The sequence below is a fragment of the Pseudorasbora parva genome, chromosome 3, assembly GCF_024679245.1.
Source record: "Pseudorasbora parva isolate DD20220531a chromosome 3, ASM2467924v1, whole genome shotgun sequence".
Lineage (NCBI taxonomy): Eukaryota > Metazoa > Chordata > Actinopteri > Cypriniformes > Gobionidae > Pseudorasbora > Pseudorasbora parva.
The window spans coordinates 4760709-4783349 of NC_090174.1; the positions used below are offsets into that span (position 1 = coordinate 4760709).

General features: G+C 35.9%; 2 protein-coding genes across 2 annotated transcripts in view; both read left to right on the forward strand.

Annotated features, from left to right (window-relative positions):
• The window catches only part of tmem116 (transmembrane protein 116), a 34890-nt gene that overhangs the window by 4216 nt on the left and 8033 nt on the right, over positions 1-22641 (forward strand). The window contains exons 5-9 of the mRNA XM_067437603.1: positions 9577-9681; positions 9787-9836; positions 12566-12649; positions 18480-18615; positions 21743-21887. Of these exons, the coding sequence (XP_067293704.1) occupies positions 9577-9681; positions 9787-9836; positions 12566-12649; positions 18480-18615; positions 21743-21887 (520 nt within the window). The remainder of the gene's footprint in view (positions 1-9576; positions 9682-9786; positions 9837-12565; positions 12650-18479; positions 18616-21742; positions 21888-22641) is intronic.
• LOC137072155 (E3 SUMO-protein ligase ZBED1) lies at positions 15456-17531 on the forward strand. Its single transcript, XM_067440372.1, has 6 exons — positions 15456-15999; positions 16096-16240; positions 16372-16603; positions 16742-16864; positions 16938-16997; positions 17160-17531. Exons 1-6 carry the CDS (start codon positions 15456-15458, stop codon positions 17529-17531), a joined length of 1476 nt encoding a protein of 491 aa, XP_067296473.1.

A 22641-nucleotide genomic window follows, 5' to 3' on the forward strand; every position in this document is an offset into this window, starting at 1 on the left:
ACAGAAACTGGCGAACGGCGGCGGTCTTTCGATTCGGCTTTGACCGCGACTCTGGAAGACTTGGAGTTAAGCTTTTCTCTGAGAAAAGAACAAAGAACGGCACTGAAGTCATTCCTAAAAAGGGAAGATGTGTTCGGAGGTTTCCCGACCGGATATGGTGAATGTTTAATCTGTCAGCGAGCTCTGCTTCACCTTCGTTGCTCTGGTTGGTGTAGCGCTATCCTATCGCGTGCAGAGGGAGTTTGAAAGACAACCGTTTATCCCGCCCCTCGGATTGAGCTGTCTATGGTGAGTTTCCAGACCAAACATCTTGATGTAGGTCTGGCTTGTCAGGCTAGCCTAATTGGGCTTGAACGTTAAATACACATACCTGTGAGTCAAAGTAACCATGCATTTGCATGTAAATCCAGTCATTTTTGTCTTAAGTGAACATAAACCGTTGAGAAAGAAAACGCACAAGTATATTAGATGTCTTAAAGTGATAGCAGCCTAATTTACCTGATGTCATTATTAATGCTAATCAAACAACAACAAGACTGAAAATCTCTCACTGCTCTTGACTGAATCACTTTTGTTACTTTAATAAGAATAAATATTATTAAAGTTCCTAAATTTACCTAAAATTCCTAAATTTACAAAGTAAAGACTACGAATTTTTTATTTTTTTATACATTTGATTACTTTATACATTTTATGTAGTATTTCTAGTTCTTGAATTTTTCCGGTTGGTCTATTTCATTTGTGTCTTTGTTCTATAGTTTGCTTTCTTTGCTCTTTCTTTATCCCAGTTTACTTGTCTTCAGTAAGCTTGAGAGTTTTTTTTTAGGCTTATTAGTGTTTTTTTTATTTTTAAATGATTTTGAAATTTCAATGGTATCAAAATGTTTGATATCATAAAAACCTTATTTAAAGCAGCTCTGGGTAACTTTTGCTCTCAGGGTCCCCCTACAGTTGGGAAAAAATAATGTCCTCAACTACTGTCGTAAGATCTGTCATCCTACAACAGGGGATGCCATCGCGCGTGCATTTGTTGACATGACAGCCCTGATAGCCCTGAACTAGTGATGCGCGGTTCGTCTCATAACCCGCGGACTCCGTATGTCTATTTAATGGTCGCGGGTGCGCGGCGGGTTGTAAAAATATATACAGTGGTGCGGGGTGGGCCAAATAACTTCATAAAAGCGTCCCGCGGGTCGGTGCAGCACTAACAGTTCCCCTGAACACTGCAAGAGGAGTTCACATGCAGGTGTTCTTCTGGCGTCGCGTGTGAAATGTCTTTATCCCAGGTCACGTTACAGTCAGTGGCATGTTTCAGCATGTCATATGAATATAATTTCATGGGTTTTATTTTGTTCAAACGCCAAATAATCACGATGCTCACGTTTACAAGCCAGCGTCATTATAGTAGTCTATTGGTTACCGTTTTACAGAATCTATATGATACTTCAGTTCAATGTTTGAGTGGTAGATAATCACCATAACCAGCAGGACAGCATCGGTCGGGCACGCCTCCTTCAGCTCACGCCGACGAGCAAACGCTGGTCACATGTTGATCCTCGTCCTGCCTTTAATCCCATCACTTTTTCGTTTCCTCTTATTGCTTTCCTCCAACAAAACCTTTTCTTTCTTAATTGTCTGTGCTGCTTCGGACATGACTATATTATCTGACGAACAAAGTTGGGCTTGAACGTCCGAATGTAAGGAAGTGTGGGTGTTGGTGGAAGTGACGTATATGCCGTAAAGCAGTCGAATTTTGTAGTTCTTATTTTTCTCGGGTTACTACCCAAAACACGAAGTTTAAAAGTACGATTAAAAACGATACAGACCCCATCAGGCTATGGCAGACGTGTCATTCAACCTATTGTAAGTCGATGTATCATCACAAGAGTCTTGAAAATATATTATGAAGGTTGAAAAGTTACCTAGTGATGCATTAAAGCAAAAATAACTATCGTGATATACCGGTACATTGTTATCGTAATTAATGAATTACTTATATTGTGATATAAGATTTTAATCATATCGCCCACCCCTAACTTTGCAGACCTTTTACATTCGCAAACAGCACTGCATTAAAGGGAAAGCATTTGAACAAGTCTTGCATTGTTTTCTCTGGTCCCTTTTAATTCAAGGAATGTTTTAACAGACTGGTATTTTTTACATTTGGAGGAAGTAAAAGCATGTTACCGAAAATACCATGTTTCCTGGATATGCCTCTATGGTTTATTGGACGTGTAATATGATATATTTTGAAGATTTCTAGATTACCATAAAAATGCTCAGTCTTTAGCCAATAAAATGTTGCTAAAAAAGTTTGAGGAAACACCAGTGAGGGAGGGTCCATTTTAAATCTGTGATTCCTCTCTCGACTCTGCCAGTGCACCGCAGGTCCAAACATGTGTCTCTCATTATTGAAGTCTGTTTGTTTAGCATCTAGCAAAAATATGACAGAGAAGAAAAGCATTTGTGCTAGACAGTTTCACTTCAAAGATGAGATGCTCTCAGCTCAGACATTAAAAGCGTTATGTTCTAAATCACAATACAAATACAGAACTGGGACGAATCTGAAAAGGAACTGGAGCAGCAAATTTGGTTCATATTCTTTTGCCAGATATAATTAGTTCTGCCCCACTTTTAACTCCACACAATCTTGTTTATAGTGGTGAATTGTCGTCACTGCTCAGTAATGCGTGGAGGCAAAGTTCAGTCTGTAGTTTGGAATTGGCTGGACTATAAAGCTGCATGATTAATTGCTGAACAATCGTGATCTGGATTCAAACACACGTGCTCTTATTCCTAAATGACAGCGATTCGGGCTCCGTCTTTTACACTTTTGACAAGTACGTGTGAACATTCAGATCTGCATTCTTATCCAGAGAGAGCCGTTATCATGTTTAGGTATGGAAAAGCTTCACACACCACACAGTATCATTATACAATAATTCAAATGATCACAGAAGTACTGGGATAAAAGTTTATAGATTGGATAAAAACACTGACGTCTGTGGCAGTGATCAAAACAGAGTAAATCTCCTTTTGCATGTAACTTGATGCTTCAAATACTGATAATTTCAATTACATCATTACACTAGTAGGTGGCAAGATTTGTTCAAAAACGCTGATTCGTCCAGTAATTGAACAAGTTAACTATTTATGACTGAGTCATTGAATCATTCACTCAACAGATTTGTTCAAAAACGCTGATTCGTCCAGTAATTGAACAAGTTAACTATTTATGAGTGAGTCATTGAATCATTCACTCAACAGATTTGTTCAAAAACACTGATTCGTCCAGTAATTGAACAAGTTAACTCTTTATGAGTGAGTCATTGAATCATTAACTCAACAGATTTGTTCAAAAACGCTGATTTGTCCAGTAATTGAACAAGTTAACTATTTATGAGTGAGTCATTGAATCATTAACTCAACAGATTTGTTCAAAAACACTGATTCATCCAGTAATGAAACAATTAAGTATTTTTGTGTCATTGAATCATTTATTCTTGATATTCATTCAAAAACGCTGATTCATCCAATAATGGAACAAGTGAACTATTTGTGAGTGAGTCATTGAATCATTCACTCAAGAGATTCGGCCAAAAACACTGATTCATCCAGTAATGAAACAATTAAGTATTTATGAGTGAGTCATTGAATCATTCATTCACCCTGATTTTTAAAAGCATTAAAAATAGACTGCAGCAATTAACATTTTGTCAGAATCTGTAGTAAAATGCATGTTATTTTATTTAGCTGTCTATTTAGAATCGTGTGAGAATCGTGATCTCTATTTTAAACCAAAAAATCATTATTCACAATTGATCCAGAATCGTGCAGATCTTCTTTTAAGGCATTATAAGCACAAATCCTTTTATTTATAAGCACAAATCCTTTTAATTATGTTGATGAGAAAACATAAAATAAACATGTGCAACCGATGTACTTGTTATGTTATAAATTATTGTCATTAATTACTAAATTATATATATATATAATATTTTTTAAGCATAAACCTAATAATGAAATTTCCAACTTAAACTATTGGAAATATTGCTTTGGAGCACAGACTCAAGTTTTGTCTCTCTTTAAAGAAGACACTTTCATGTTTATTATTATGAAAAAAAATATGAATATATGAAATAAATATTTTTTTAAAACCTGTTTTACTCTTAAACAAAAAGTGTCAGTGCATGAATGCAGTGAATGTGTTTTCTCGCATATGTCTTCTGAGTTTCTTTGCAAGCATACGTTTCTCGGGGAACGCAAAAGCTTTGAAATATACTTTTTCCTCCTATAATATTTTCCATTACCATGTCCCTTTAGATGTGCTTTAATTTTACCCCATATACACACTGTAAAAAATTATTTAGAAAAAAAATCACCTGGTTGCCTTAAAATTTTGAGTTCATTAAAATTGAAATTTTGAGTTAATACAATGAACATTTTTTGAGATTTGACAACCTTTATTAAAATATTATTAAAATATTTTTTAAGCATATTGGGTAATTGTGTGTGTTTATTTCTGATGACGCAGTGAAACATGCCAAATAGTGCTATTTTCATGATTTATCAAATTTTTTATGTGGTTCAGATACAAAAATATTTTGAGTTTCTATTTATTAAACAAATTTCCTTCATTGTATCAACTCAAATTTTTAATTTCAATAAACTCAAAATTTTAAGGCAACCAGGTTACTTACTTTTTTTAAGTTAAACCAACAAAAAACAACCAAAATTTGTACAGTTCAGTAAATAATCTCATTACAATTTCTCAAGTTTTTCATATATTGTAGTGTTGGCTGCATTTGTCAAGCAAACAATTCAACATTGTTACGTAAATATATACATATATATATATTTTTTACAGTGTTTGCCAATCCGCCATACAGAGAAACGCCCTGAGTTTTGGAAAACCCTGCCTGAGGTCATGTGACACTCACCGATGAGTCACATCTGACCGGATGAGTTTACTTTAATCATTTAAAGTTTTACAGCTCATAGTGACTTATCAAAATCATCTGGTCTTCATGTTTTCTTCATCCTTAGGGAACCACTAGAAGTGTAAAAATATGTAAAACTTTACTAAAGTGCCCCTATTATGCTATTTTAAAGTTTCCTAATTTAGTTTTGGAGGTCTCCAACAACAGGTTTACCTCATAGACCGTAAGAAATTATGGACGATGCGACTCCATTCTCTTCTGCTGAAGAAAAGTAAAGCCTCCGGAGATTTGAATATGGCTCTGACATCTTGTGCTGATTTGGGACAGAGTCTGTGCAGTAAAGAGCAGGAAGTAGAGCCACGATATCAAAAGCCCATCCACATTCTCGCAGATGCAGAACAACTCATTATGTTGGTGTGAAATAAACAGTTAAAGCTCCAATATCCTCCAATTGCTCCATCCTTTATCGTTACTTAAAGTAGTGAATGACAGACAAATAGACACAGTTTTAGTAGCCCACAGCTGATTTATAGTAGTATTTCAGTAAAGCCGGGGACACATTTAACAACCAGCTGACTGAAATGAACACACTTATAGACTGGAGCAGATTTTAATCTTTCCTTATCGTTTCTATTGTGGTATTCCTTCGACGCTATATTGTATAGTTCAATCAGTTTTTCCTCCATACCAGTTATCCAATGTATTTTTAAGTTGCAAACTTTTTTTTGACACCATTTCTGTGCTTGTTTACGATCTTGATGGCACCGTGACGGATACAGTCTCCAAGGAAACAGCGAGGTCATCCACGCATGATCACTGGCTTCATCAGACACAAATATTAAAATATTAAACTAGAAGGCGTTGTTAGGAGGACTGGTGATGACTTTCTTAAATTCTAAGACTAGACTCTTAAAGGGTTAGTTCACCCAAAAATGAAATGAGTGTCATTAATTAACCCTAATGTCGTTCCACACCCGTAAGACCTCCGTTCATCTTCAGTTTAAGATATTTTATATTTAGTCCGAAAGCGTATGCAAGTGTATGCACACTATACTGTCCATGTCCAGAAAGGCAATAAAAACATCATCAAAGTAGTCCAAATGAGACATCAGTGGGGTAATTAGAGTCTCTTGAAGCATTGGAAATACATTTTGGTCCAAAAATAACAAAAACTACTTTATTCAGCATTGTCTTCTCTTCCGCGTTTGTTTTTGAACCTCAAATAAAGATTCGAACGGTTATGAATCAGCGTATTGATTCATGATTCGGATCGCCAATGTCACCTGATTTCAGCAGTTTGACACGCAATCCAATACATGATTTTAAACTCACTTATAAATCAAGTTGAAAATTGAATCCTGTATAACTTATTTAAAAAAAGCTGAAATTGCTTTAATTATTTTGATGAGCTAAAGTAATGTAAAAACTTTCCATGACTTACTGATCATACCATACCGCAATGCAAGATCAAGTGAGCAGGATTAAGACGTATTTTGTTGTATGTTGTATGAACTCTTTTATAGTGTTTTTATGTTGCTGTTTTGTCAGTTTTGGAGTATAATAGCATCCATTCACATTCACCTTTGCATGAGCTTTAAGTGTTTCCCTCACAGATATGACACAGGGCTCTACTTAAGCACGCTGAGGCATTGTGGAATAGTGCAATCGTGTACATAGATTTGTGACTGTTAAAATCAGCCGAAACACACCTTGATCAAATATAACTAACAACTATAATCCTCTTTCAGTCAACTGAGCTCAAAGGGCTTTTCTAGAAGAACGATATGCTAACTTTAACATAAAGAAGTTGCTCAATCCTGGAATGACGTTCAGGAATGCTTCGACATGAATGTCATCAAACGCTGTGTTTTCCAACCCTAGTTACTTGTGTAAAAAAATGTGCTTAATTGTATTGAATGTTTACTTGTGGTGTAATTCAAATCTTAGAAGTATATTTAAAAAAAACTTTACTTGCAGATAATATAATATAATAAGGCCAAGTATGTGTACTCAAAGAGAGTGAACTTTCATGACTGTTTCTTAACACACAAGTACACTTTAACGTGCACTTTGTAATCATGTATATATTTAAGAAATATTGTTATATTTATATATCATATAAATGATATGTATATACAATATATATATATATATATATATATATATATACAATATATATAAATATATATATATATATATATATATATATATATATATATATATATATATATATATACTTGCAGATAATATAATATATATATATATATATATATATATATATATATATATATATATATATATATACATGAATGAGTGTGTATTTATATATACATAATAATTATTCACAGTACACACACATATATTATGTAAACACACTTTTATTTTGGATGCGATTAAAGTACATAAATATATAATAAATGTGTTATATAAATAATAATTTGTTACATAATATGTAAGAAATGTGTAATTATATATATATATATACACTGTAAAAAATATTTAGAAAAAAAGTTACCTGGTTGCCTTAAAATTTCATTGAAATTAAAATTTTGAGTTAATACAATGAATTTTTTTTGAGATTCGACAACCTTTATTAAAAGATTATTAAAAGATTTGGAAGCATATTGGGTAATAATGTGTGTGTTATTTCTGGTGACGCAGTGAAACATGCCAAATAGTGCTATTTTCATGATTTATCACATTTTTTATGTGGTTCAGATACAAAAATATTTTGAGTTTCTATTTATTAAACTAATTTCCTTCATTGTATCAACTCAAATTTTTAATTTCAATAAACTCAAAATTTTAAGGCAACCAGGTTACTTACTTTTTTAAGTTAAACTAACAAAAACCACCACAAATTTTTTACAGTGTATATATATATATATATATATATATATATATATATATATATATATATATATATATATATATAATTACACACACACACACATATATATATATAACAGATTTTTTATTTTTTTTACACACAAGACACACAAGTTTTAATGACATGAATGAAGAAATGACATTAGATTTATTTTAGTTTTCCATAAATGTGTGTCAGTACATTTAGCTGTACACTTTAACCATATTTCAGAGACTGCATTAATATGATGAAATTATGAAATTACATATGGTGATGTATTTAAAGTTTCCGAAAACATTGCATTTAGTTTGCAAATAAGCATATTGGTTTTTTTTTCCAAAGGATGCTAAAGTATACATTGTCAGTCACCTGAGGTTTCAGTTTTACCTGTGTTAGTTCTTGGCTAAATCCAAAATCGCCTCCTAAACTCTCAATCACTATTCCCTTCTTTAGTCCACTAATACAGTTCACTTGAAGGAGTGAATGAAAACAAGCGAATGAATTCGGACAGCCGTTGTGTATTGCGGTGCATTATGGGATTGAATGAGTGCACTCAATAACGTCCACTATGGTTTCAGACACCACTACAAATGGCTGTCCCTTCAAATGATGGCCTATTTGAGGATATAGGGGGCAATTTCCCATTCAGTCCTTGTTTTTTTCATCATTCATTATTAGTTGTCATGGTTTCCTGGTTCGATTCCCAGGGAAAGCAAGAACTGACAATAATGTAAAAATGTGTACCTTGAATGCAATGTAAGTTGCTTTGGATAAAAGCGTCTGCCAAATGCATAAATGTAAATGTTCTAGGCATGTTCCCATTTGTTTCCATGGTTACTCATTTGTTAATTGATTAACTCCACCTGTTCTTTGTTTCCTCCCTTCACTGAGGCCCCGTCCACACGGAGACGCGTTTAGCTGTACACGTATACATTTTGTACCGTATCAGCGTTTCGTCCACACGGATGCGGCGTTTTAGAAGCATGAATCTGATATTTTCTGAAACCGGGTCCCAAAGTGAATAAATCTGAAAACTACATTCTTACGTTTTCGTGTGTACAGCCAATCCGTATATTTTCTGAAACTGTGATGTCATCACACTACGTCCGGCATGGTGAAAGAGTAAAAGGGATACAACTACGGGCATTGGGCATGCGCACATCAATATCGTGTCATTTAATAACCGTATCTGCATTATTGTAAGGGTAGGTTTGGGGTAGGTGTAGGCGTTAATAAAACACATCTGTTAAGTAGCAAATGCATTTATTGTTATTTTATTGTGAGATTTTGCTTCACCTCCTACCACTGCTATACCCCTTCTAGCCACAACTCTTCTTCTCCGTTATTAGTGTATTTCTGTGGCAGAATTTCAGCGCCACACACTGGCCTGGCATGTATACTGCATCGTTTTGAGTCGGTTTCATTGCTCTCGTGTGTACGCAGATATTTCTTGAAAGCTCTGGCTTCGTGTGGACGGAGTCTGTGTATTTATAGGCCTCATTTTCATGGTTTCTTTGTCTGTTCTTGTCTGTTTAGTTGGTTGTGTTACTCCTGTGTTTATTCTGTTCTTCTGCATGTTTGTATTGTTAAATAAAGCGACTGCCGTGATTAGACCGTGACATTTATATTTTTCATATGGGTTAGGAATCACTGCCATCACACAATAAATGTGAGAGACATGGGTTACGGTATTGCGACAACATGGTTAGCCTTTTCTGAGACTAGAATGTATAAACTTCATTAACTTTTGACTATCATATCCCGCAGACGCTGTACATGGCCTCCTTCTTTTACACGCTGCACTATGTTTGGGTGCTGTACGCCGGACTGAGCCGGAAATATCACAGGAGACTAAATGGGCAGCCAGCCGAGGTACTCAGTTCATCATTATCAACAGGCTGATGATGGAAATAAAGCAGCACAATATCATCATTTTACTGTAAATGCTGGCAATACTGACTAGCCTGTTCATTTCAGAATCCAGCAAGAGCAAGAAGTTGCAGATGTCTGACTCCGGTACTGTCATGGTAAGTCCACTGAAACAAAAACATCACTGAAAGTGATATTAAATATTGATGGAGCTACATAATTCATGTACTGAAATTATAAAATAAAGCCCTATTCGCACGGGATTAGTATTATCTGGGGACCTCTGGTGATTTGTTATAATTTCAGAGAATGTCTGTTATCTTAATCCCGTGCGAAGTCTGTGATTTGTAAAGTTAAAATTCCTCCGCAAATGACCTGCCATATTTCGCTGAACACCGAGTCCTGTGATAATAGTAGTCCCGTGCGAATCGGCATCTCTGTGATTTGGCCAGGATCAGGCGGATCGTATATAATTTTTGCAAGGTTTTTGTTTACTGTGCACATTTTTATCTTTATCTTTCATGAAGAATGGAGGCTGCATTATGTTATGAATTCCTGCACGGATTATACTTTAACTTTATAATGAGTACCAATTTGGGAGCAAATTGCTTGAATGGTGTGTTTAATATTAATATCAATACTATTCTTAATGAAAAACAGAACAGAACAGTAGAATGACAGCTCGCTTAAATGGGTGCTTTTACATTTAGCTTCTCACTCGTGATGAATGAACTCTGACTCCTGCCGCTGGTCTGAGCTCAGTTCAGTTTTTAACTGTATTGGCCAGCAGCCATATCACCCTGTAGCCCAAGACTGGTTTCCCACTGAAGCTAAGCAGGGCTGATCCTGGTCAGTACCTGGATGGTAGAACAACTGAGAAAACCAGGTAGATGCTGGTAGAGGCGTTAGTGAGGCCAGCAGGGGGCGCTCATCCTGTGGTCTGTGTGGGTCCTAATGCCCCAGTATATTGCTGGGGACACTATACTGACAAAAGAGCACCGTCTTTCAGATGAGACGTTAAACCGAGGTCCTGACTCTCTGTGGTCGTTAAAAATCCCAGGATGTCTTTCGGAAAAAGAGTAGGGGTGTAACCCCGGCATCCTGGCCAAATTTGCCCATTGGCCCCTGTCCATCATGGCCTACTAATAATCCCCATATCCTGATTGGCTTCATCACTCTGTCTCCTCTCCTCCAATCAGCTGGTGTGTGGTGGGCGTTCTGGCGCAATATGGCTGCCGTCGCATCATCCAGGTGGATGCTGCACATTGGTGGTGGTTGAGGAGATTCCCCCCCTTCAATGTAAAGCGATTTGAGTGCCTTGAAAAGCGCTATATAAATTGAACGCATTATTATTATTATTATTATTATTATTATTACTGTGAAATCATTTTTCAATGAAATCATTTTTATTACTATAAAACAATCAAAACGATATTGATACATTTATGATTTCATACAGCTATATCTAAAATGAAAAAAACATTTACAAGTCTTGACATCATATCCGGGAGTAAATTCGAGTAAAATCACAGGCTTTGCTTATCCCGTGCGAATGTCCCACGCAACTCAGATGTGGGGGAGTAACTTCTAAATCACAGAGTTCCCTAGATAATACTAATCCCGTGCAAATAGGGCTTAAGTTTGATTGCACTTTATTTTACAGTAAGTGCGCTTACTTGTACATAGTTAAAGGGATAATTCACCCAAAAATAAAAAAAAATTCTGTCATTATTTACTCACCCTAAAGATTTTCCAAACCTGTATGAATTTCTTTGTTCTGCTGAACACAAAGGAAAATATAAACGTTTGATTCAAAACTATTGATTTCAATGGTGCCAAATAACTGTTCAGTTTCCCACATTCTTCAAAATATCTCCCTTTGTGTTCAACAGAACAAAGCAATGTTACAGGTTAGGAACAACTTAAGGCTGAGGAAATATTAACATAATTTTCATTTTTTTGGTGAACTATCCCTATTAGACAATATTAAGTAGTACTAGATTAAAAAGTTAATTATGATTTGAGAAAGCCTGACCAGAAAGTTTAAAGACTTTTTAAAAGCGTGACGTTTGAAGGTGTTCAGTTTGAAGTGATTTAAAGTAGTTTTAAAGCTTTAAGTTTAAAGGTTTTGAAGGCAATATAGTCTATCAAAAGATAGCATGTTTTGCTAACATGTTCCTGGCGTAAATTAACAAAACATTAACATTTTTATAGCAGAATAACCACATTACTAACATGTTAGAACATATTGTAAGCATGTTTTACCATAAATTAGCACACATACCACATTTTAACATGTTGCTAGCATTAAATAGCAGATTTCTAATATGTTTTAGCATGTTGTTAGCATGATTTAGTATATAGCTAAAATGTTTTAGCATTATGGTAGCATGACTTATTGTATAGCTAAAATGTTTTAGCATGTTGATAGCAAATTGCTATTGCTATTGTGGATTAACAAATTGGTAGCATGTGTCAACATATTGCTAACATGAATTAGCATGTTTGCTAACATGTTTTAGCATGTAGCATGAATAAGCACTTTGTTAGCATGTTTCAACGTATTGCTAGCATGAATAGCATGTTGCAAGCATGTTTCTAGCTTGAATTAACATATTGCTGTCATGTTTTAACATGTTTGCTAACATGATTAAACATGTTGTTTGCATTTTTCTAGCATTAATTAGCACATTGCTAGCATGCTTTAATATATTGCTAGCATGAATTAGCACATTGCTCCCATGTTTTAGCATGTTTCTAGAATTATTTAGCTCATCGCTAACTTGTTGCTTACACAATTTAACTATTATGTTTCTGTGATATTAAATGTGATATTAGCATATTTAATGATTAAAATGTATTTTGGTCTGTCCTGATCTCTCCACAGTCTTTTGCCTTTAATGCTCACGGTGCCCGTCTTTGTGGCAGGAAATATGTTTCACTGTTACACAAACTTCACCCAGCCCTACAGGTCAGTCCAACTGTATTCCCTCATGTACTGATTAATAAACTGTACTTTCTTATTACTTCATCATCATAACTCATTCAGTCTTATTTGAAAGAGCTTATTGTTATTAAAAAACATTTCATTCAGTTCAGTAGTTATATTTAGCTGGTCATATAGTTAGAATATCATGAAAAAGTTGATTTATTTCACTAATTCAATTAAAAAGGGAAACTTGTATATTATATTTACACAGACTGATATATTTCAAATGTTTATTTCTTTTAATTGTGTTGATTATAACTAAGGAAAGTCCCAAATTCAGTATCTCAGAAAATTAGAATATTACTTAAGACCAATATAAAGAAAGGATTTTTAGAAATCTTGGCCAACTGAAAAGTATGAACATGAAAGTATGACCAGTACTCAATACTTAGTCGGAGCTCCTTTTGCCTGAATTAATGCGGCGTGGCATGGAGTCGATCAGTCTGTGGCTCTGCTCAGGTGTTATGAGAGCCCAGGTTGCTCTGATAGTGGCCTTCAGCTCTTCTGCAGTGTTGGGTTTGGCATATCGCATCTTCCTTTTTACAATACCCCATAGATTTTCTATAGGGTTAAGGTCAGGTGAGTTTGCTGGCCAATTAAGAACAGGGATACCATGGTCCTTAAACCAGGTACTTCTTGTTTTGGCACTGTGTGCAGGTGCCAAGTCCTGTTGGAAAATGAAATCTGGATCTGAAAGTTGGTCAGCTGCAGGAAGCATGAAGTGCTCTAAAACTTCCTGGTATACGGCTGTGTTGACCTTGGACCTCAGAAAACACAGTGGACCTACATCAGCAGATGGCATTATCTGCTGGTGTTGGTCCACTGTGTTTTCTGACCAACTTTATGGAGATGCAGATTTAATATTCCAACAGGAAAATGAAACCATCCCAAACCATCACTGACTGTGGAAACTTTACACTGGACTTCAAGCAACGTGGATTGTGTGCATCTCCTCTCTTCCTCCTAAGGAAATGCAACATTTACTTTCATCAGAGAACATAACTTTGGCCCACTCAGCAGTCCTTTTCGTCTTTAGCCCAGGTGAGACACTTCTGACACTGTCTGTTGTTCAAGAGTGGCTTGACACAAGGAATGCAACAGCTAAAACCCATGTCTTGCATATGTCTGTGTGTAGTGGTTCTTGAAGCACTGACTCCAGCTGCAGTCCACTCTTTGTAAATATCCTCCACATTTTTGAATGGGTTTTATTTCACAATCCTCTCTAGGTTGCGGTTATGCATATTACTTGTACACTTTTTTTCTACCGCATCTTTTCATTCCCTTCACTTCTCTATTATTGTGCTTGGACACAGAGCTCTGTGAGCAGCAAGCTTCCTTTGCAATGACCTTTTGTGTCTTGCCGGTCCGAATTCACAGTATGGATCGATGGGCTCTCTAACGGCTGATATTGACCACAACCCATTGCGAGTTGGACGAGGATTCGATTAGAACTATAAACGCAGATAAAAAGCGTTAAAAAACTACAAACATGACGGATGTGCGAGTCCGGCGGTTAAGTAGAGAAGTTTAGATAAAGGGGTTTGAGTGACCCTATCAATATTTAACCTAACAAAAATATATTTATTCAGTGTTGGCCACATTATATTTCACCTGCAGCAGCATTGTGAACTTTTTTAATGACACGTTAGGCCATTAACTTTTAAATGCGTCATTATATTTAAACTGCAAACACACGAGGAGAGTCTCTGCATTAAAGCCCAACACATGGCAGATCAACGAGCGGCTACATTTCTCTCCGATACGTAGGGTTGGGAACCGAGAACCGGTTCTTATGCAGAACCGAAAACGTATTTTGAAAAATACCGGAACCGCACGAAGTTCATAAGTTTCGGTTCCAAAAACGGTTCTGGTTCAATGTGTGTGCGAAGCGCTCGGAGCGTGTCCTTTAATAGCGAGCAACGCTCATCTCATCATCATGAATATTAATTACGTTGCCTGCCGCTTCTAGGAGAGCAACCAATTAAAGCAGTTCAGCACTGAAAGCCCTCGCGCTACACATTTGCGGTTTTGCGTCAGATATTTTCTTCTTGACCAGACCACCACCATGTCGAAGAAAAAGTCACAAGTATGGATTCATTTCCAAAAAATGAATAATGATGAAGCCAAATGTAACGCATGTGAAAAGACAATAACATGCAAAGGAGGCTGCACTAGCAATTTGTCTAAACATTTGCTACAGCACGGAGTAAATCTCAAAACATGCAATGTTTTCAACTGTTTGAGGAACGCTGCACCTTGCACTTCCCCATCGCCAGGTATGAATTAATAAACGGGTAAATAGATTATTTTAGTAGTAATAAACTATAGACCATTAATATAGGCTATATAAAAATATTATTTACGGGGTTTTTTTCAGATGTAAAACAATGTGCCACTCCTGGAACGTCGGAAACGGTAACTCCGTTTACGTTAGCAAGTAAAGGGAAAATGACGACAGAGAGAACAGATGAGTGCCACAGGGCTGTTACCAGATTTATAGTAAAAGGCTTACATCCTTTTTCCACCGTTGAGTCACCATGGTTTAGGTAAGTGTTTAGGCACAATTACGTTTGAAATGCTGATTTACCATGTATTATTTACAAGTTCACTGAATAACTGAATTACTATTAAATTACTAATATACAACTAATTAAATATAACTAATAAATATAATGTATAACTTGGCTTTATTCAGAGACAGAAAATGTAATTGACCAGTTTAGAGGTGTTCATTTGAACATATTTAATTTTAATTAGCATAAGTTCCATATTTTCTTCTTTTAGGGAGATGACCAAGTGTCTTAACCCCAAATACCACCCACCCTCAAGGGACAGTTTAGCCAACCAGCTTATTCCTGCTTGGTATGACATTGAAAAGCAGAATGTTATCGAGGCTCTGAAAAAAATCAACAGTGCAGCAATTACAAGTGATGGATGGACCAGCATTACTCAGGACCACTACCTTACAGTCACATTACATTTTGTCAGTGAGGGGAAAATGAAACAAACAGTCCTAAAAAGTAAAGCAGTCTATGATGTTCAGACAGGCCCTAATGTTGCCCAAGAAATAGAGACAATTTTGGAAGAGTTTGGAGTTAGGGAGAAAATAGTTGCCGTCACAGTGGACAATGCTGCAAACATGAATGTAGCTGTTAGTAGACTTCAGCTTAAAAAAATGGGATGCTTTGCGCATACACTGAACATTGCAGCACAGAAAATCTATTCGATAGACTCTGTTTCTCGATGGTGTGCACGGATCAGAAGTGTCATTGTATGGCTGAAGAGATCTTCAATGGCGAAGACTGTTTTGCTAGAGAAGCAACATCTCCTTAGTAAGTCATTTAATATTATTAAATGATAAAAAAAATTCTGGTACTTGTATGTAAAGAAACATACAGCAGTAGAAATTGTCATTTGTTGTTTTTCAGACCTGCCACAGCATACGGTCATCCTGGATGTCCGAACTCGGTGGAATTCCCTCTATCTAATGATAGACAGATTTCTTGAGCAGTATCCTGCCATCCAAGCAGCTTCCATGGACCCAAGGCTGAGAGGCCCAATGGAGAGGGACAGGTAGAATGAATTAATGTGGCTGCAGTATAACTAATAATGAATCTGATTCATTGCATAATGGACAATTTATCAAATACCCCAGCCCCACACAATATTTATTTGATGCCAGATATAATGTTTGCAAATTTCAGATTGGAGCGCATCACTGATGAAGACCTCAAAAAGGCAGAGGAGTTTACAAAGCTTATGAGTGTAATGTACACTTCCACTCTATGTGTATCGAGTGACAGTACTCCAACCTGTGGCCAAGTCCTTCCTATCCTCCAGAAACTTGAAGAACACTTTCAAGTTCAAGAGAATGACACCCTCTTTGTGGCTGGAATCAAGAAAAAGGTTTGGGAAGATCTGTCCAAGCGGTACCAGGTACAGTACAGCAAACAGTAAAAGACACTACCCAGCTAGCTACAACTTGGTATTTCATGATGATGATAAATAATCATGAAATACCCAGTACAGATTACTGCTTTACAGATTAATTGTTTTGAATTGATTTTCTTACAGAATGAGGACATCAGGCACTTCCTTGAAGAGGCCACATTGATGGATCCACGCTTCAAAAATAAATTACTTGCAGACAACATTTGGGAGAGGGTGAGAATGGCTGCATTAATTGCACAAAACAAGGTATTTTTTTTCCCACACAGATACAAAGAGATATGTATAAATATCCACTTCTAATGGCAAGCTCTCTGTAAAGGTGTCAGAAGAACAGGAGAGGGAGAAAGGCCAAGAGCAAGAACAAGACAACACTTCAAAGGTGAATGCACACTGGCAATCAAAAGGATGAGACATTGTCTTTTCTTAAATATATATATATATATATATATATATATATATATATATATATATATATATATATATATATATATATATATATATATATATATATAACTAATACCCACATTTTCTTGTTTTTTAGGAAGTGCCTTGCAAGAAAGTAAAAACATGTCCATTAGCAGTTCTGTTTGAAAAGGAGGATAAAGCTTTGCAGGGGATTGTGCTTCCAAATGCTACTGGCTTGTCAGTTGGTGAGAGAGTTGACAGAGAACTTATTTTCTACAAAGACATGTCCTCAATCCCCACCTATGAAGACCCTGCTCTTTGGTGGTGGGAGAAGAGAGAGGCGTTGCCTATTCTGTTTCACCTGTCTGAATCTTACATGTCTGTCCAAGCCTCTTCTACCCCTTCAGAGAGGGTATTCTCCACTGCTGGAGATACAATAAGCCAGGAGAGGTCCCGAATTCTACCAGAGAAAGCAGACATGTTGATTTTCCTGCAGAAAAATTGTTAATTTTTTGTTGTTGCAAGAATGGCTTAATTAATATTTACAGTACAGTACTTTTGTTGTTGCAAGAAAGGCTTAATTAACACTTTAATATATGTACAGTGCAGTACTTTTTTGACATTGCCAACCTGTAATTTAATTTCAGAGCAAGTAATAAACACAAAAAAGATTGTTTGAGTGGCGTATTGTGCCTTTTTCCTTTACCACTATTTGTTTAATAATTTTAATGGAACCGGAATCGGAACCGGAATCGTTAGGCGGAATCGGAACCGGAACCGGAAAATTTCTGACGATTCCCAACCCTACCGATACGGTAGGAGATTAATCTGAATGTGGAGGATTTGAACTGTGACGAATCTGATGATGATTGACAGGGCAGATAAACGGTGATGACGGGATGCACGTAACTAATCGACAGAGTCCGTTAAAGAAGGTGAAGTAGTATGTCCCAAAGCTTGCATACTTTCTGCTACACACTCAAAAGTATACCTTTTCTTCACAAAAAGAGTACATACTTTTAGGACGTAGTATAAGTACGCGAATTGGGACGCAGCATGAGAGACCATTTAAAGGCCTTTGCAGGTGTGTTGAGTTAATTAGCTGATTAGCGTGTGCCACCAGGTGTCTTCAGTATTGAACCTTTTCACAATATTCAAATTTTCTGATACTGAATTTGGGATATTCCTTAGTTGTCAGTTATAATAATCAAAATGAAGAGAAATAAACATTTGAAATATATCAGTCTTTGTGTAATGAATGAATATAATATTCACGTTTCACTTTTTGAATGGAATTAGTGAAATAAATCAACTTTATGATGATATTCTGATTATATGACCAGTTCCTGTATAGTTTAGTTGTTTGTGTGGGTCTGTGTGTACAATATAGCCTGAATGATGCGACTGACCAATCAGAATCCAGCAGATGTTTGATATGTTGCCGACTGTCTTCCAGATGTTTGCTGATGCACACAGGGGCTGTTTATCTCACCTCATATATGACAACAGAAGTCACCGCATGTCTCGTCATTCAGAAGTACTGCATGGCCATTTTCCTCGCGACCTTCCTCTTCACCTTCATCGCCATCATGGTGAGATGATAAGTTTATGATTAGCTGAGCAGTTTATGATTTAAATGTACACTCTGTTCAAATATTTCAACAGAAATATTGTAGAATATTATTGCAATTTTAAATAGCTTATAACTTAACCTCTTAAAGGGGGTCGCACACCGGACGCGGAGCTCGGCAGCGCGCCGCGCAGCGTCTCAGGTATCGCACACCATACGAGCACATTCTAAAAGGATTTTAAAAGGCTACGTTTATTATACATTTCCCCAAAATATGTTTAGACTTTATTCAAGCTGTTGAACTCAGAATGTAAAACAAATGTGTCTTGTAGCAAAGGGTGAAATCAGTATACCTTAACGATAATACACTTTTAATATAAAGCCTTGAAATGGCAGGATTTAGAACAACTTCCTGAGTCGCCGCGGACAGGCGCCGAATGCCGCCACCGGTGTGCGTACACTCATTGAAAACAATGTGTTCGAATTTTAAAGACGTGGCGCGCCGCCGAGCTCCGCGTCCGGTGTGCGACCCCCTTAAGTTTCACCCCCCTTTTTAAAAAATATACATGAAAATTCACTATCCAAACTTAAATGGTTGCAATTCAAGAATGCTTTGGAATATAGACATAAGTTTGGTCTCATTTTAAAGAAGACAGTCAGCAGAGTATTGCTCAAGTGAAATCACTTCAAAGAATTTAAGTTTAAAAAAGTTATGGAAGTTTAAATGTACTGTAAATCAAATATACTGTACTAATATACTTAATATTTAATATAAATATATATGTTACAAAATAATGTGCACTCTAAAATTACTATCAAATCAAAGCCATATGTCTAATTTTGTGTTCAAAATATGAAGTTGATATCACAAAAATTGAGGTTTTGTTTAGGCGTTGTACCACAAATAGCCACCGGGTGTCATTGAAATTCCATTGATATTTTTAAATGCGATTTCCTGTGTCAAATGTATATATTTTTGTGTAAATATCACAAAACAGTTTGCAGATATAGAACCGTGAGACCTTTCCGACGATATGCGTTTTCTCAAGATTAGAAAAGGTTTTTATTATAAAGTGGTTTATTATAAAATAATTTATTTATTATATTATTATTCACAGGATGAATCTTGATTTCGTAAGCTTTCGAATGATATATAGTTTGTTAACATTAGATCAGGATAAATATAGGATATAATTGTTTTAAACATGCAGTGGCAAATGGGCCCACAGGTGGGCCAGTGACACTTAAGGGGTTAAAGGGTTAGTTCACCCAAAAAGGTAAATTCTGTCATTAATTACTTATTCTCATGTCGTTCCAAACCGTAAGACATCCGTTCATCTTCAGAACACAAATTAAGATCTTTTTGTTGAAATACGAGAGCTTTTTAATTAACACTTTCAAGGCCCAGAAAGGTAGTAAAGACATCGTTAAAATAGTGAGCGACCAGAACACTTTTTGAGCGCAAAAACAAACAAAAATAACGACTTTATTCAACAGTTTCTTCTCGTCTGTGTCAGTCTGTTACGGTTGACGTAGTAAATGCAGTCCAGCGCTTAGGGCTGGGTATCGTTCAAAAATTATACCGATACCTTGACTTCGATAACGGTTCCTGAACGATACTTTTTTCAATACCAAATTTATTTTTATGTTTTAAGAAGATTACATTACCTCAAAAAAAACTTTGGTTTTATTTTTTCAGTTTGTTGACTTTTTATACAGACTCAAAGACTCATAAAGAGGTTAGTACTGGGGGGCAGAATAGTGTATATGCCTCGCGCTCAAACGCACACACAAAGCTTGCCGCAAAGCACTGGCAAAAGTTGCCTAATATGTATAGATATAGCAAAGAGACTTTAATTTTAATCGTTTATTAATAAACTAGTGTTTTTTGAGTCCGTGTTGGGCTGCAAAGATGAAGTTGGCGATGCTGACTCGAAATCATCGCAGTAGTGAACGCACCCGCGCCGATAGAGAATAATGCACCTTTCATTTGGATTACATAAAGTATATGTTTTTGATTTGTTTATAGATATTTAGATATCAAAATAAATATTTCAAGCTTTCTATAGGCCTCTTTCTCATGTCTGTGAGGAAAGTATATGCTGAGATTCGGATCAGTTTTTCTTGCAGTCAAATACAGAGAAACTTTCTGCTCTTTAGTTTATTCCATGCAATGTCAAGTGCTTCAGATGTCTTGCGTTGTAGTAGCGATTATCTTGTTGTGAATATTGCATTGCCTGCTGTTGGCATCGAGCCTGGTGAAATATAGCCACACATTTGATATTTTACACATCTTTTCTATCTATGTGGGTTTGGACGCTCACCCCATATTTACACTGCACACGTCTGCAGCGCATCCCGGCTCCGAGGTTTTGTTTCGTCTCTGTGCTGTGGCGCGGCCGGTATAAACATTAGGATTGACGAGAGTGGACACAATCATGAAATTTCAATGTACAATACTTTTATATTGTTTATTAGTCTTCATTATACTTTAAATTAGTTCATTTTAATTTCTACATATATTTGAACATTTCAAGTTCATTTAAATTAATTATAATTTAAATGATCGTTGATATATCAAGTTAACATTGAACATGAACAAATTGCATGAATAAATTAAAATAATCCTAGATTAAGACATTAATATATATGTTGTTTATTAGTTTATAATGTGTTTTGATTATATATTAACTCGTATAATTGAAATTTGAAATTGAACCATGCACATTGTAAAGTGTTTCCTAAAGATTTAATGCAGAGTATTTTCAGTTACACTAAAAGTTTGAGTTTATTTTTTTAATTAATACTTTTATTCAGCAAGGACACATTTAACTGATCAAAAGTGACAGTTACACATTTAAAATATGTGTTCTTTCGTTTCAACAAATAATCCTGAAAAAAACTATCCAGAAAAATATGAACCAACTCTTTTCAACTTTAATAATCATAAATGTTTCTTGAACATTAAATCATCATATTAGAATGATTTCTGAAGGATCATGTGACACTGTAGACTGAAAATTCAAGAATAAATTTCATTTTATGATATATTCACATAGAAATAATATTTCACAGTTTATACAGTATAACCGTTCTCAAAAACACGTGACTCAATCATTGTCTCACTGTATTCCACCTTTGACTTTCAGACTCTGATGTGTAAAGCTTGCTCCCTGTACAAGCGTGTCGTGACGTCTCAGGGTTTTTTCGGTGACCATCATTGGGCGACTCTGCGCCTCCTGAAGCGCCGGATGCTGCTGTATCCCTCTGCCTTCTTCTTCTGCTGGGGCCCGGGTGAGCACACAATACACCTCAAAACGCTAAAACATTGAGGCCTGGGTTCACAGACTGAGCTTAGGCCAGGTTTAGGCCTTAGTTCAATTAGGACATTTAAGTAACATATATAAACGTGCCTTAGAAAAAAACATTACTGGTGTGCATCTTGAGACAAAACAATGGCACTGGCATATTTTAAGATATCTTAGTGCAAGTTGCTTTCAGTCAGTTAAAACAGCTTAAACAGGCATTTTAGTCTGGGACTATCTTAAATCTAGTCTGTGAAACAGGGGTTTAAAAGTTAAAATTGAAAAGTTAAACACTTTTCTGTAAAGTTAATACAACTTTACAGAGGCAGCCAATGAGGAAACTTTTCTAATTTCCTAAACAAAGAATCGTATTTGTCAGTACATTTACTAAAAACATAAAGAGATTAATCACAATTTATTATTTTTACCTTTTAACACCTGTACACATAACATTACAGTTTTTCTCAGTCACTTTGGTACATTTCTCGAATCAAACTCACAATTTGCAAAACAGTAAGTGCATTTCTCAAACAATTTGTACAAATAGCAAAACACCATGATAAAGCCACTCTCTTACTCAAAATCCTTAGTTCATCTTCATGAACATGTCAGTGCCGTCAGAATGACGAGTCCTTGTGTCACTGTGTACGGATAAGACAGTCAAGTTGTTTAGTCATTTTGTCAATATAATGGTTTACTCTGGAGGATGCTCTGATGGAAACTACGGCTAAAGTTTTGATGAC

Bases quoted from the DNA above. Each gene is read 5' to 3' on its own strand.
- LOC137072155 (XM_067440372.1), top strand. From the start codon at position 15,456: ATGACCAAGTGTCTTAACCCCAAATACCACCCACCCTCAAGGGACAGT. The intron at 16,000-16,095 runs GTAAGTCATTTA...GTTGTTTTTCAG, and splicing joins AGAGAAGCAACATCTCCTTA to ACCTGCCACAGCATACGGTC. The intron at 16,241-16,371 runs GTAGAATGAATT...TGCAAATTTCAG, and splicing joins GGCCCAATGGAGAGGGACAG to ATTGGAGCGCATCACTGATG.